The sequence below is a fragment of the Lolium rigidum genome, chromosome 4, assembly GCF_022539505.1.
Source record: "Lolium rigidum isolate FL_2022 chromosome 4, APGP_CSIRO_Lrig_0.1, whole genome shotgun sequence".
In the NCBI taxonomy this organism is placed as follows: Eukaryota; Viridiplantae; Streptophyta; class Magnoliopsida; order Poales; family Poaceae; genus Lolium; species Lolium rigidum.
Genome location: NC_061511.1, coordinates 38,091,061 through 38,107,887, shown reverse-complemented (window position 1 = coordinate 38,107,887; position 16,827 = coordinate 38,091,061). Strand labels below are relative to the sequence as shown.

General features: G+C 44.5%; 1 protein-coding gene across 1 annotated transcript; it reads right to left on the bottom strand.

The window, feature by feature from the left end:
- Nucleotides 1–1,507: 1,507 nt before the first annotated feature.
- On the bottom strand, nucleotides 1,508–7,741 carry LOC124646927 (pumilio homolog 1-like). Its single transcript, XM_047186964.1, has 9 exons — nucleotides 7,322–7,741; nucleotides 4,628–5,862; nucleotides 3,723–3,864; nucleotides 3,541–3,648; nucleotides 3,202–3,414; nucleotides 3,007–3,117; nucleotides 2,406–2,600; nucleotides 2,137–2,311; nucleotides 1,508–2,046 (listed from the first exon to the last, which is right to left on the bottom strand). The coding sequence occupies exons 1-9, from the start codon at nucleotides 7,739–7,741 to the stop codon at nucleotides 2,006–2,008; spliced, it is 2,640 nt and encodes an 879-aa protein (XP_047042920.1). The 3' UTR covers nucleotides 1,508–2,005.
- Between the last annotated feature and the right edge of the window lie 9,086 nt (nucleotides 7,742–16,827).

Here is a 16,827-nt window from a genome sequence, read left to right as displayed (position 1 = left end):
CTTGTTCCTCCCCCTTGGACCCTAGACGGCCCTTTGTGGTGATTACTAGGGAGACTCTAATTAAGTTATGGAGATTGTTCCAAGGACGTCCATTTTTGTGGGAAGATTCAAGGAAAATACGGCGAGCCTTTGTGAAATATGGGGAGCATTGGCCTCCACTCCAATGGAGGTTTGCACCCTTAGAGCATGTGGGGACTAGGGGCTGCATGCATGCATGTGGACGCCTGCATAGAGTCTCTACCGGAGACGCCGGACATAAAATGAGGCGTTAATTAGCTTTGGGGGACGCGACTGGAGATGTTCTTAAGGGTTTGAACTTAGAAATACACTCCAATGGAGGTTTGCACCCTTAAGGGTTTGAACTTAGAAATACACTCCAATGGAGGTTTGCACCCTTAAGGGTTTGAACTTAGAAATACATCATCGTTTACGCGTGTTTCGGTTATTTCTATACCAAAGTTTTTTTACTTTTGCATTTTGCTTTTGCATTTTGCTTTGTGATAGCTTTCGTGATTGAAGATATATATCTTGCTATCACAAAGTTACTTATCTTGATTAGCATAGATTGTTGGTGCACATAGCTAAGCATACTATATATAGATTTTGTGCTTGATAAATTAAACCCTGATTTTATTCTATATTATTTAAGAAGTAATATCTAGTTTTGAAACATGTTACGACAAGCAAACAAAGACAAATTAAGTGATGCACCCAGAAAAATATGGGACAGGCGAATTGTTTTTTTCAAGTCAAAACAAATGAGATGGTCAAATAGTACTACCTTCATCCCAAGGTAAGGATTATATATATTTTTTTAAGTTAAAGCAAGTAAAGTTTAATTAAACTTTTAGAAGAATCTATTAATAAATATGATATTCTATAGATACCATACAAAAATATATAAGTAAATATAGGATGGAGGTAGTACTGAGGATGCAGCCAAACAAGTTGACCATGTGCAAGATAAGCTAGACTGGGGCAGCTATGGTAAGGTAAATGCGAGAGAATTTATGTGTTCATGTGGAAGAAAGAGAAGGAACATGTAAAGCTTAAGAGGGCAGTGACAAAAATTATAGCCAAGAATCTACAAACAATAGAGAAAAGGGAACTGAACTGAATTTCCAGAACTGCAGAGTCTAAGAAGAGCTAAGAATCCTTGTGAAAGCATATTGAAAGAGTACCCAAGAGCTGAATTGAATTTCTGTTTTTTAGTATGCTTTTTGAGTATGACTTGTTATTACCTCTTCCATATTTTGGTCGGCAGTAACACTTGATCAGACAAGCTGTTTGACCAAGCAAACCAACAGATTTCACAGAGCAAACCACTCATCTCTGTCTCTCAGACAAGCTGTTTGACCAACAGTGCATTTACCTCTTGATCTGGAATTGAACATGCTAGCATTACAGCACACACTGCAATTTAGAAATAAAAAAAACATATTTCAGATTATTACAACCAACAAAACATAAGGGATCTTGGTGAAAGAAAACCTGCAACAACACTGATTCATGCATTATCATCATCCTGGATTAGATTACAGACAGATACAACTCCATCAATAACAGAAACTGTTCAGCAGTTCAGCAAAGCTGATACTAATAACTTCAGCTTGAACTGGGAAGAAAAAAAGAGGCTAGTGCCTCTGAGTTTTATCTTACAACAACAGCTTTAATCCACTCTTTAGACACACAAAAGGATAAACAAAGTAGTCGCGGCGGCTTTAATCCACTCTTTAGACAGCTAACAGCTTTCTCTCTCTCTCTAGTGCTAAATTTGTACAGTGAGCAGAGTAACATGTTTCTTCTTACTCCTCCTCTTCTTCCCCTTTACAGTTCAGATTAGTCTTTGCTTCCTCAGCTACAGAATGTACACTCTCTCCAGTGCAACCAAGATTGTATCTTATTCCGCGGTACCACATACTAGTTTTATAGGGTTTTTTCAGTCGGGGAAAAACACGAGCGCAAACCTAGCCACTGTTAGCTGTACAACTGCATAGTCCGCCCTTCAGGCGGCAGTGCACGCTGGTTGAAGCCCCTGGCGCTTCTCTGCGACCACAATAGAAAATAAGGTATATATCAATAGCCCGTAACATCCTTACTCTGGCATGTCTAATGGAATCTAACGATAAAACATACCTCCAGCAGCAACAAGCTTCTCTACGCGTGCAACTATGTGTTTCCCATAGGTGTACTTTTTAAGGGTGTTCAGGTGGGCCTTTATCCTTGTGAGGATCATCTCCCTCTGCTGATCATCACAAGTCTCCAGCACCTTCTGCACCACATAGTTGGCAAACTGATCTTTCATCATTACCTGCAAGGGACATTGCAAATAGAATTAGAACAGTTCACAAATATTTGGTTCGATTCTCTTGAGAGCTTGGTTAAGAAGTTGAAAGAATGCAAACCTCAAGAGGTTCACTTTCAGTAGTGGATTCAAGCATTTCACCAATCAAGATCTGCCTCTCTACAGGGTTGCCAAAAGCTAAGCATTTCTCAATGACATTTGAAGCAAACTTTTGCTGGCTCATTTGCACAACTTGTCCAATTAACTTATCAATAATAGATGTCCTCTCATGTGGTTTGCCATGTTCCAGAACATGCTGTAAAAGTTCAGTGAGTCTTAACAGAAGCAAAATATTGCAAAAAAAAAAGGTTCAACAAAATCTCAGAATTAAGACTGCAACTGCTTGCAACAAAATCTCAGCATTGTCAAGCAGCAGGATCAGTCTAGTAGCATCAAAACAGAACACATTCTACCTACATTTTGTTGCAAGATGATATAAAGAGAAAAGATGTGAGAAGTCCACATCTTAGTAAGCAATAAGTTTAAGGACAACTAACACACAATTGCTAGTTGCTACTAATTAGCAAGCATTAGGATCAATATGATAACCTACAGTTGATCTGCACAGAAATAACCCAGCTACCATGCATAGGTAAGCAGCACAAAGGTTGTCTAAGTTCAAGGTATGCCGTAATGTTCGGAAATACGGGCATGGCACTGACCTGAACAACATAGTTACCATATTGATCTTGAGCCAGCAAGCAAACAGACTGGAGAATCTCATCCATCATTATTTGCTGTGTTGTTGGATCATCACAGTGCTCCAGGACCCTCTGGTAATTCACATTATATGACAGTGAGAGAGGTTGTGTCAACATGTAACTGCAAATGCTATGCAGGGTTATGTGTTAGCATACCTGAATAACCCGACAACCATACGGATGGGTGGACAGCAGCACAACTTGACCATAGAACGTTGAGACAATGAACTGGATAACATCCTGAGGGATGCACTCTATGCATTTCTGTATCACATGGTTACCATTTTGATCACGTACACAGCGCATGATATGTCCATCAAGCTCAGCAACCATTTTAGTCTGCTGAGCTAAATCCACGACCTCTATAGCCTGCACATAAATATCATCCATTTCAAGACGAAATTATAAATCCATCCTTACCATAAAGAAATTAACTTCAAAATGCAACAAAGTCCTTATATTGTCATATGTAACTAAAAAATAACTGATAAGCACCTTCTGTATAACCCGACACCCATACATCTGAAGACTGAGAGCGAGGACACGTCCAATAAGCTGATCAGACAGTTCCTTTATCTGAGTAGTGCTTCCATGCTCAAAAAACTGGACAGAAGGCAAACGATAAGGATAAGATATCATAGTCAAGCCATCAGCTAAAACAAACTAGTTTTCCCTACCTTCTGGACAACATAATTTCCAAATACATCAGTCATCAGTGTGAGAGCCTGAGGCATGATCTCTGAAAAGACCATGTCTTTCTCTTCAATACTGGCCGTTTCGAGCTTTTGCTGTATGAATCGGCTCCCATATTGATCCGCACTACACAATTATTCAATGATTAGCACAAAAACACGCTAAAGAAAATATATCTTTTGCAGTTCTGCATACTTCCAGCCATGAGTAAGAAATTAGCAGTAATTAAGGGTCAGTATCCATTGCAAAGTCGGGCAAACTGGAAGCAAATTAAAAATCTTCTTTGAACTAAATATTAGGATAGTGATCATTAATACAAACTAGAACATGGTTAAAATTATGAGTCCAATGTGTTCAGCAGAAAAGCAACAATATTAGACAGACTAAGGAAATTGCTATTTGTTATATTTTTTTCTCATCTTTTGGAATATGCCATGCATGTGGGGTGCACACAGTATATGAGAGCAGCAGGGAGAAGTGTGTTATTTGCTCAAGGAGATACCAAAATCAATTTTCTCTATTAAGTGATCATATTTGGCCTAAACTATAAGTGATATGCAGTTATGCACACAAAGGGAATACCATAAATACTATGCTGTAGTGAAAGTGAGACAGAAATTAAATTAAAACAATCTGTAAGAACATATTCCTCTAATTATTTCCTCATTTTTTCTTAGTTTATACATATATCTGTCTTCATCTAGATTAAACTGCATCATCAATTTATGCAATACAGTAGTTCATGTTATGTGTATTCCTGTACAAGGAGAAGTGCAACTATGTAAAGACAGATAGAATGTCACTAATTGTATGGCGAGCTTGAGTGCTAGTCATTGTAGTTTGCAAGCTGTTACATTATCATGTCGGTATACATCAATGAGAAGTTTACCTGAACTCAACGACATGGCCAGCTATTTCAGAGAGCTCATAAGTTCTGCTTTTGTTGCTCTTAAATTCTTCAAGAAGAGAGGGCATCAGATTGCTCTCCATCTTTCCAACCAGATCTGGATTCCATGAACCAAAAGAACCACCAAAATTCCGCATGCCTGATGCAAAACGCATGCTGCGTTCACCATGCCTAAGTGGACTACCAGATGCAACAGGTGAAGAGGGATGAACAGGACTCGTCAAAGGACTTCCAGCATAACCAAGGCCAAATCCAAGGTTTCCATAGCAGCCATAGTTCTTCTGTGACTGAAGCAACGGGCTAAGGCTCTGAGGACCAAGTAAATCCATGTAAGAATTTCCCAGAAGGCCACTGGCCATGAAAGGATCATCATAGCTGGCCGCAACTTGGGCAGCAAGATACTGAACATATAATGGATCGATTGGCATCTGAAGAGAAGTTGCTGCATTTGGACTTCCCATTCCATTGTAGCCTCGGAAGTTAGAGGCACCAGCTAAATTTTGCCTAGAAGATAATGTCCCTCCTGGGGATCTCGAACCAATCCTAGGGGAAGCAAAGCCAGAACCAACTGATGAATTGTCAGATGATGAGAAATTTCCAGCATTCATCTGATTTCTCATCATAGAAGAATTAGCCGAATTTGCAGAATACCCTTCAGGTGCCCTAAAATGTCCTTGATCAGTACGTTTCATGAAGGAGTGTTGTTGATTGCCATTTGTTTGATCACCCTGTCGATCAAAAAGGAACCTATTGGCATTATCAACATCCTGATAGAGCTTAGACTGATCCATGGTTTGCCCATTACCAGCTCTAGACGACGACAAGTTCATCCCAGATAAAGCAGCGACCAGATCATCAGGTTCACCAACAGCGGACGAACTACGGCGGAAGGAAGATGAGCCTCCATTACTCTTTTTATCATAAGCACCGACTTTCACACCAATAGGAGGAAGGCACGGGCTAGGGACCCTCCTCACAAGCTCAGGATCTGGCGATGCACTTCTAGAAAGTGAGGGTCCTAGAATAGATGCATATGCATGAGATGACAAATCATTGTTCCGCATTTCAGCCATAGTCTGTTCATTGCTGTCACGCTGCAGACTGCTCATAGCTCCAGGCTCGCGATGTAGAGCATACTGCATTCCAGAAGAATCCAGGAAGTCATTACGGTTGTGGTTGGCACCCTGTCTGTCAATATCACGTTGATTTGATTCCTCCTGGAAGATTTACAACAAGTTGTACAAATATTAAAAGCTGTGCTGCCTAAAATTAAACTGAATAGAAATAAAGCTTCCTAAAAAGACACATTAAATTGTTTGTAGTTGAACAAAGAACCAGGACATGTGGTCAACAATATGAACTAGTGAAGGATACACTGGTGAGCAAACCACAAAGTTTGGAAGCTTGTTTCTAGTGCCTAATGTTCGTGATGAGTCATCCAACATGAATCAACAGTTGACCTAAGCATGCTAGCAAAAATGGTTGATGGTCCAAAGAATAATCAGGCAAAAGACAGATGCACAGACAGGCATGATACAAATGAAATATTTGTCAAGACTCAAGAGCTAGATGCACACACAGGATTATACGAATGCTAAAAGTTACACTAACCCTTCCTTGCAAATGTTAACGAACCGCTAGCAGAGAACTCATAACTCAATACTGTCCAACACTCAAACTGGATATATTTTTTCTTCTTTGTTCAAACAGCAAGCTATAAAACTTTCCTATGTATGCTATGCAGAGTTCAGAAATACAGACCAGTCGATAAGTCGAACAGCTGCAAAAACCATGACTTGGCTCACAATAGCACATCTAATGTGCAATCAGAATGTACCAGAACTAGTTAGCAAGGTAGGAAATAGTAGTGCTAACACATATACTGTTTGAACTATGAACTTGCAAACAGGCATTACACATACAGTAGACCAGTCAATAAGTCAAACAGCTGCAAAGACCATGACTTGGCTCATAATATCACATCTAATGTGCAATCAGAATGTACCAGACCTAGTTAGCAAGGTGGGAAACGGTAACACATATACTGCTTGAACTATGAACTTGCAAACAGGCATTATACAGGCAAAACATTGTGAAGCACTAGACAGTACTTCAGATGATCCAGTAAATCTGGAGTCATTATTGTGATAACCGTTTGACCTTTCGCGCGAACGTGAACAAACGCTAGCTGAGAATCCAGTAGCAACCAGATTAAACCCAGCTACACATACTGCACGAACTATGAGCCTGCGCATTTCAGTCAAACAACTCCAATGTTTCCAGTCACCTTCACTAATAACACACGATATATATGATGAATTAAGGATTAATAACCTCGGAGCCATTATTTAGGAACTATAAATGACAACATCACAATAACCCTTTGGCCTTTCTCGCAAATGCTAACAAGGTAAGAAACACTAGCGGAGAATTGATAGGTCAATACCATCCAGCAATCAGACTGAACTCAACTAGTGTGTGTGTACTCAGCTGCAAGGTGGTAAAATGGTATTACTGAAGAGGAGTAGACAGTACTTCAGTCAACTCCAATGTTTTCAGTCACTTTCACACAAAACACATACAGTAGACAGTAGTGAATCAAAGACTAATAATAGACTGCGAACGAAAGGGAAAAAAAGAAAAAAGAGAGACGAGATCTTTGGTGAGAGCAACTACCTGGAAGATACTGGAGAAGCTCCGCTGCCGGGGATGGTCGATACCGGGGAGGCCGACGAGCCCGTCTCCAGCCCCCGCCGGCGCGCCCCTCCTGCCGTCCCCGATCCCGCCGAGCCCGGAGGAGGCGGAGCTGCGGAGGCGGTGCTGCGAGGAGCGCCAGTCCTCCTTGGAGAGCAGCGGCGGCGGGAGGCGCGGGTTGAGGTGCGCATTGGAGTAGTAGTAGCTCTGGTAGGCCGGGTCGGCCCGCAGCTCGTCGTCCAGCAGCACCTCGCCGCCGCCGCCGGCCGCCATGGCCATGGCGCCCTCGACGGTGGGCGGCGCGGAGCCGCTGCGGAAGAGCTCGAAGTCGCCGCGCTCGCCCACCTCCTCGCCACCGCCGCCGCCGCCGCAGATGCCCTCCCCAGCTCCCCGGGTCGCCATCTCCGTCACCATCGGATCGATCACCGCCGCCGCCGCCAGCAAAACCACCCCAAAAGAAACACCAAACAAGATCCCCGCACCCTTATCCCTCTACTAAAACACCGCCATTACCGCGCAGAAAACACCGTCAGCCCAAGATTTTAACCCGGTAATGGTCACTCCGGGAGCTCGGGAAGCGTCAAGAACAGGTTTTCGCAGCTCGGAGCGGGCGAATCGGGGAGCGGAGGCCCGCGTGCGGAGCAAATGAAGCTCAGGTTACTGGAAATGGAGCGGATTCGGGAGGGATTCGAGCTTGCTTCCTCGCTCGCAGCTACCAATGCGTGCTGTGTTCTTGCTCGTGGGGAAGAAGCGCAGTGAGAGAGAGAAGAAGCAGGCGGCTGAGTTAAGTACAACGGCCGGAGCGATCTGGGACGTCGGATTGCTGGATGGACGGCCAAGATGATCCGGAGGGGTTTGGGCCCTAGGGTTTTGAGGCCACCACGGCCGAAATGGGCACGCCCGGCTGTGAAGGTTTGGATGGATGGAAATAGAAAAAAAACGTTGGGTTGCTACTCTATGGTCAAAATGGCTCGAGGCTCTTTGTGCTTGAGGACATGTGCATTTTTGGCTAATTTGGGCAATGTAGATTTTGTGGTTTTCATTTAAGTGTATCTTTGTCTTTATAGACATTGATTGATGGGCTTTTATTATTTGTGATTTAGAGACATTTCCATTCCATGTGTCAAATTTCCGCTTGAAGCTTCTCGAAAGCACAAGCGCTTTTAGGTTCCTTGACGTTTAAAATATATATTTCATAATAAAGGATTTTTTATTTTTTATTTTTTTACAACTTAAAAGGATGGATTGTTAGTTGGCCGAGAGAATGGTCACCCAGATACATAAATGGTCAAGTAAAATAAAATCATCCTTGATTGACATACTTTCAGATGTTTCAAAAGTGGCATAAAACACTCATAGGAAACGAGGTGACGAACACAACTCTCATGGTCTTGAAGTTTGCCCTGGTCAGTTGAGATTGTAGATATACACTAGATATACCATATAATATGTAAGTACATTCGCATCGTAGTTAGATTTTCATTAGGACACATGATAGAAGCAATGTGCCACGATGTTGAGATTCCTTCCGTTCCAAAAAATTGAGGTTTTTGAGTTTGCGTAGAACAAAAGAAACACAAATGTATTTTGTGCAACTTTGATAAATGCCATCCTTTGCAAACATCAAAGGCCAAGACAACTAAATAGACCACCGTCGGGCACTAAAATAGTTTTGAGCTGTGATACCGCAAGAACAGAAGGTGTTGTATTCCTCTCTTTTTTTCCTATGGTTGCTTGTAATTAACTCTTTCTTCTCTTAATTACAAAATATTCTACATCTTTGCCTTGATCCTAGAAGATATGCAACTTGTTTTCCTTCGGATCAAAATGGCATCTACTATTAAACGGAGTTGTGAAAGAGTTTGAGGCTAGGGAAGAGATTGGGAAGGATTGCACACCTCATACGGGTGGCTTCATCTCCATATATATATGTCAAAGATTTTACAACTTACAAGGAAAGGTTAGGTGGGATATTGTCTTGATTAGCAAGACACCTAAACCGGTTATAGAATCAATCTAAACAAGGCTAGAGATATGTACGTATCTAAACTATCCAAAGTCTATCACCCTCCCTCAATCTCAACCAGGCTCAATGAGGCTGAGATTGCGTTTACAATGTCGATACAAAGGTAAAGGCAAAGGCTTGGTGAAGATGTCAGCCAACTGATCCTTCGAGGAGATGAAGCGAATCTGAAGTTGCTTCCGAGACACACGTTCGCGAACAAAGTGAAAATCCACTTCGATGTGCTTGGTCCTTGCATGGAAGACTGGATTCGAAGAGAGATATGTTGCGCCAATGTTGTCACACCACAAAATCGGGGACTGAACTTGCGACACACGGAGTTCCCATAACAGGGACTGGATCCAGATGATCTCAGCTGTCGCATTAGCAAGAGCTTTGTACTCAGACTCCGTACTCGAGCGAGAAACTGTGGCTTGCTTGCGAGCACTCCAGGCGATCAGATTTCCTCCATAGAATATAGCATGTCCCACGGTTAATCGCCGATCTTCCACACTGCCAGCCCGACCGACGCATCGAGAAGGCAGAAAGTAACGTGGAGGGAGAAGCCTGAAGCCGAAGACCACCATCAATAGTGTGACGCACATAACGGAGAATCCGTTTGACCGCGGACCAATGAGAAGTGCGAGGCTCATGCAGGAACTGGCACACCTTATTGACAACAAAAGAGAGATCAGGACGTGTAAGGGTGAGGTACTGAAGACCACCAACCAAACTGCGATATCTGGTAGCTTCATCCGGAGAGAGAACATCACCATCAGTACTGCAAAGACGCTCAGAAGCTGCCATGGGAGTATGAGCTGGACTACACTTGAGCATACCGGCACGAGCAAGAAGATCAAGAGCATACTTGCGCTGCCGAAGAAGGAGAGTTCCAGAAGTGCGAGAATCAACCTCAATGCCCAGAAAGTAGTGTAGAAGTCCAAGGTCTTTAACAGAGAACTCAGACCGGAGCTCACCAATCAACCTCGGAATAGCAGCCGCGGATGAACTGATGACGATGATATCATCTACATAGACCAGCAGGTAGACTGTAATCTCTGGCCGATGGAGAATAAACAAGGAAGTATCAGCTGTCGAAGGAGAGAAGCCAAGTGTCCCAAGAACAGAGCTAAGACGGGCATGCCAAGCACGAGGCGCCTGTTTGAGGCCATAGAGAGACTTGATCAGTCGACAGTAATGCGAAGGATGAGCAGAATCCGTGAAACCAGGCGGCTGCTTCATATAGACTACTTCATCAAGTACCCCATTGAGAAAGGCATTTTGAATGTCGAGTTGTCGAAGATGCCAACCACGAGCAAGGGCCAAGGACAGGAGCTGACGAATGGTGGCAGGCTTGACCACAGGACTGAAAGTCTCATCAAAGTCAAGACCATGCCGCTGCTTGAAACCTTTGGCGACGAGACGCGCTTTGTAACGCTCCACTGTACCATCAGAATGCATCTTGACTTTGAATACCCAGCGAGAGTCAATCAGATTGACACCAGGAACGGGGGGAACTAACTGCCAGGTACCATTGCGCAACAGGGCAGAATACTCTTCCTCCATGGCTGCTCTCCAATGAGGAACATGAAATGCTGCGTGATGATCTCGTGGTACAGCAGTAGCAGCAGAAGCCAAACAGACGGCGCTCCAGGCGATGGTGCCATCCGTCCGCTGCTTCGGTTTGGAGATGCCGCGGCGAAGCCGTGTGACTGGGCCGGCGGGAGCAGCGGACTCGACCGCAGGCGGCCCAGCAGCAGAAGTCGTGGAGGGGTCTGTCGCGGGGCAGTGGCGTGGAGAGCCTGGCTCGGGCGAGGCCGACGCGGAGCCGGGCGACGCAGAGCCCGAGGAGGAGCCGGGAGCCGCTGCATGATCCATGCGCGCGACGTGAGGACTCCCGTGATCGACGTGATCGTCTGGATCACGACCAACATCCTGTTCAGGAGTTAGAATCTCCAGCCGAGCAGCACGCCCATGTCCTGTACCATGATTAGCCAACAAAGGAGGAGCATAGGCAATATCCATAAATTGGTCAGCAGAAAGTAAAGATGATTCGGTGGGTATGTGAGATGATGGGGTGGGCATCTTGGCAAATGGAAAAGACGACTCATCAAAGACAACGTCGCGCGAGATGTAGACCCTATTAGAGGGAACATGGAGACACTTGTAACCCTTGTGTAACGAACTGTAACCCAAGAACACACATTTTTTTGAACGAAAATCTAGCTTATGATTGTTGTAGGGACGGAGATGGGGCCAACAGGCGCAACCAAAGACTTTAAAGAAGGTATAGTCTGGAGTTTCATGCAACAAACGTTCTATAGGTGGCTGCATATTAGTGGTGCGACTGGGTAGTCTGTTGATGAGAAAACATGCGGTCGAGAAAGCATCACTCCAAAAATGGAGAGGCAAGGATGCATGAGCAAGTAAAGTAAGCCCAGTTTCAACAATGTGTCTATGTTTGCGCTCAGCGGTACCGTTTTGTTGGTGTGTGTGGGGGCAAGAGACTCGATGTGATATGCCAAGTCCCTGAAAGAAAGGGTGGAGTTTCTCATACTCACCGCCCCAATCTGTTTGCACATGAACAATTTTCCGATCAAGAAGACGCTCAACATGCTTTTGAAACTGAATAAACACATTGTAGACATCAGATTTATGTTTGAGTAGATAAAGCCAAGTAAAGCGACTGTAGGCATCAATAAAGCTCACATAAAATTTATGACCACTGATAGAAGTTTGGGCAGGGCCCCACACATCCGAGAAAATAAGCTCTAAAGGAGCTGTGGTTACACGGTTTGATAAAGGAAATGGCAATTGATGACTTTTGCCTTGCTGACAAGCATCACAAATGGCTTTATTGGAACTTGACTCTAATGGTAACTCATGCTTATGGAGAACATGCTTGACGACGGGGGATGCAGGGTGGCCTAAGCGAGCATGCCACTGATCATGGGAGACGCGAATGCTGCTAGTGCTTGCTTGATGATAGGAGCATGAATTTGGTAGAGACCACCACGGCACCGACCTCTAAGCAGAATTTCCCTCGTGGCCCGGTCCTTGACAAAAAGATCATATGGGTGAAGTTCAACGAATACAGGATTATCATGTGTAAGTCTACTCATAGAAAGAAGATTACGAGTAACATGAGGAACATGAAGAATGCTATTGAGTTTAAGTGGTTGTGATGATGGAGTAGGAAGCAATGCGTGACCAATATTATGGATATTCATACCTTTGCCGTTGGCGGCATGAACTTGGTCTTGGCCACGGTAGGGTTCCTTGGTGGTCAGCTTCTCCAACTCGTGCGTGAGATGGTGGGTGGCGCCTGAATCAGCGTACCATGCTGGATCCACCGGGTATGATGTGGTGGCACCTCCTCCACCTCCATTGCCGGTTGCTGCCATGGCCATGGCGAGCTGTTTCTCGATGTCACGCCCGTCATTGCCCATGCCGAGGAAGTCGCGGTTGAACCGCTTGTAGCAGCGCGAGGCGATGTGCCCCACGGTGTCGCAGAGTTGACACGTAGGACGAGGGCGCCCGTCGCGACCACGGCTGTCGCGGCTGTCGCGGTTGTCGCGGCTGTCGCGGCCACGGTTGTCGCGGCCACCACCTGTGCTGCCGCCGCCTGAGTGAGTGGATGGCGCCGACCTCATCTGAGTGGGCGCGAAGGGCGAAGGAGCCGGCGCGCGATAGGGGCCGGCGCGCCCATAGGCTGCGACAGGGGCACCACCAAAGACACCAAAGGCCGCGGCGTGCTGATTCGCCGTCAGATCGGCGCGACGCGCGGCTTGACGATGCTCGGTCGCCTGCAGCTGCGCGAAGAGGTCGCGGACGGGGATGGGCGTCGTACGCGCGTTGATGACCTCGTACAGGGCGTCGTAGTCCGAGTCGAGGCCAGCCAGGAGGTAGGAGATGAACTCCTCGTCCCTCAGAGGTTGGCCGATGGACGCCAAGGTGTCGGCGAGAGCCTTCATGCGGTGGAAGTAGACATTGATTGACATGTCATTCTTCTTGAGATCGGCCATCTGAGTGCGGATGCCGGTTGAGCGTGCGACCGATGTGGAGGCGAAGGCGCCGGCGAGCGTCTCCCACGCCTCGCGAGCAGTCTTGGCGAAAAGCACCATGCCAACCACGCCCTCGGTCATGGATGACACGAAGGCAGAGAGGATGCTCTGATCGGTCTGCACCCATCGTCCAAAGGCTGGATTAGCCTGTTGGGTCGTCGTCTCGCCGGTGGTGACGGTGATCTCCTCTGCGGGGCACGGATTAGATCCGTCCACGTACCCCATCAGGAGATGGCTCCTCAAGAGAGGGCCGACTTGGGCGCGCCAGAAGAGATAGTTCTCTCCCGAGAGCTTGACCGTGATGGAGGAGGCCAACGAGGCAGGTGTCGGCGTGGAGATGAAGGCGCCGGCCATGGTGCTCGGCGCAGTGTCAGAGGTGGTGCTTGCCACGGTTGAAACCGACAGCGCAGATGAGCTCATTGCGGAAGCGACGTGCGATTTAGGATCGCAGCTCTGATACCATGAAAGAGTTTGAGGCTAGGGAAGAGATTGGGAAGGATTGCACACCTCATACGGGTGGCTTCATCTCCATATATATATATGTCAAAGATTTTACAACTTACAAGGAAAGGTTAGGTGGGATATTGTCTTGATTAGCAAGACACCTAAACCGGTTATAGAATCAATCTAAACAAGGCTAGAGATATGTACGTATCTAAACTATCCAAAGTCTATCAAGTTGGTGATATGGGATGTCACATTTGTAACTAATTATGAAAAATGCCATCATGGACGAAGCTAGATAATGGGTTTGCAGGGGCGAAGCCCATTGCTAATGGGCTTTTACATTCATTCATATTTGTACACTTCATAGGATATATGTATTTATATAAACAATAGGGCCACATACGAGAGCAGATTTGGTGCACCTGAGCAATAGTACTCCTAGTTTTTAAAATATTTAATTAATATATATATATATATATATATATATATATTTATGTGTTTTAAAAAATTATAAAAAAAATTACGTGATTTTTTTCCGAACCATGCAGAGAACTGCATGTACGTAGTATATATTAAGAGAAAAAAGGTTAAAGAAGACCCTAAATTTATTACGTGATACATATACATGTCTTGAATACTCGTGCAAAATTTTAGTAGAAATTGTGTTGTATTTTGAGCTATAGGAAAAAAAATTGTGGTTCTATGTATAGGTTTTAAAGCTCACATTTTTGTCATAAAATTGTTTTTTTCGTACAGCTCAAAATACAATATATTTTTCCATGAAATTTCTACCGAACCTTAGAAATGGGTATATGTGCGTACCTATTTAATTTCAGATTTTTTTTAGTTTCAGAAATATATTTTGAATTATTTTTCATAAACTAGGAGCACTGGAGGTCATGTGCCAAAGGCACTTTCGAGCCTGCATATATGCTAAAAAAAATTATACCATTGTCCCATGTAAGTAAGTACGAAAAAAGAGTGTAGGTCTTGGATGTGGATTTTCTAACTTTGAAACTTATAGACATTTCAATTTAGCCGAAATGGGGGAAATCAAAACTAGTTTAATGGGGAGAATTAGCTAGTGGTCCGTGGAAGGAGGAAATCATCAATTAGTAGTACTCATAAAAAATATAAGCCTATCTTTCTTGAACGGTCCAGGAAGACATATAGATGCAGGTTGACGCCGTGGAAGCTCACACTCCTCTACAGCTTAGCTAGCTCGAGTGGACACGTGTTGATCGATCGGAGCAAGCAAGCTACGGCCTCGTGTGAGAAGAGGATTGGAACGGAACGGAGGAGTACGTGTGATTATTGCGTGCAGGTGCAGGCTGCACGTGATCCCCGCTTAAGCGTACGAACCAACCTTTTTAAGTAAAACAACGCGGCAGAGACATTGGATTAGGCTTGGCTAAGGTTACGTTGAAGTTTTCACCACTAACCTTATACGGTAAAAAAAGGAAGCTTCGTACGCTGCGTATGATATAGCCATGTACAATTAAGATAGTTTACGAGAAATAATCTATGGTTGGGTGGGTAGAAGAATGGGGTTTGAACCCATGTAGGATTGGAGTTCGAACTCTCGCAAGATGGATGACCCAATATGGTATGGGACATACATGTCGTAGATTTTTTTTCTCGCTTTAGTAGCTCGCCGCCTGCCTGCCCGACTTGACAATAGATCAATGACGTCTACTATACCAGCCCCAAGCTCCAACCTCATCCTCTCACGGTAGTTTAAAAACCGAGCAGGTTCGGTGGTTCGACCGGAAATAACCTAAACCGACCACATCACCGGTTTTTTAAGAGGCAACGGTCCAAAAAAATAAAATTAAAAAAAGATGTCGCAAGAGAAATCAAACTTTAGACCTTCAGCTAGGGAGCAATAGCACCACATAACACCCAATACCACTTGGACTCACAATAGTTTTTTTTATTACACATTGAAATATACTCTATATATGCATTTTCTATATATGCATTTTATGGTCATTTTATTCTGAAATTTGCTTAAACTAAAAATAATGGTTTTTGTCACCGTCGAACCAGATGAACCGATGGTCTAACCAGCGAACCAGTCGTCTCACCGATCCAATTTTTTAAACTATGCCTCTCACTGAAAAGAATATTTTGCATTTATGAAACCCTAAAGTGTTAACCCGAGGTTTGATCTCAAGCGGGTTTGGTATACCTCCTAACATTTTGGGAGATCTATTTGGTGCACTTTCTCCGACAAAAAGCATGAACAAAACTAGTTAGCTTGCTCGGGTTTAGTTTTTTTTGGGACCTAGAGATACACTTACTATTTTTTCTCACATACTTGTACCCGACAGATATGCAATTCAAGCTTTGGACTGGAGCTGCCCTGAGCAGTGTACACGTACGACTGATGCTAATTCCAGGTTACAGTTAATCAAAAACAAAAACTGAGCCTAAGTATTGTATAGGATAAGTTATAGCTGACAAACATTGGCTAAAAATATTTTATTCTCTATCGAATTCCAAATTTCATTTTGCAGGAGACAACTCAAGGTAACTTTAAGATATTTAATAAATTAAATTTACTTTTTTAGATAAAGGGAATATATTAACAAGATGCCGAAGCGCCAGTTCCTATTTTCTGCTGTTTTTGGTTTCAGAAATTCTACATAGAAAATATTCTCGGAATTGGACCCAACGAAGACAGAAGTCAATACTTTGACGAGACGGACCCGGAGAGCCAGAGAGGGGCCAGAGGGGGGCCAAGGGGCTCCCACACCATACCTGGGCGCGGGCCCACCCCTGGCCGCGCCACCAGATGGGGAGGGCACCCTGGTGCCCCTCCGAGGCCGCCCTTCCGCCTATATATTCTCCCCGTCGCGAAAACCCTAAAATAACAAGTCATATTCCACGAAGAGTTCCGTAGCCGCCGCCATCGCGAAGACAAGTTTCGGGGGACAGAATCTCTGTTCCGGCACGCCGCCGGGACGGGAAAT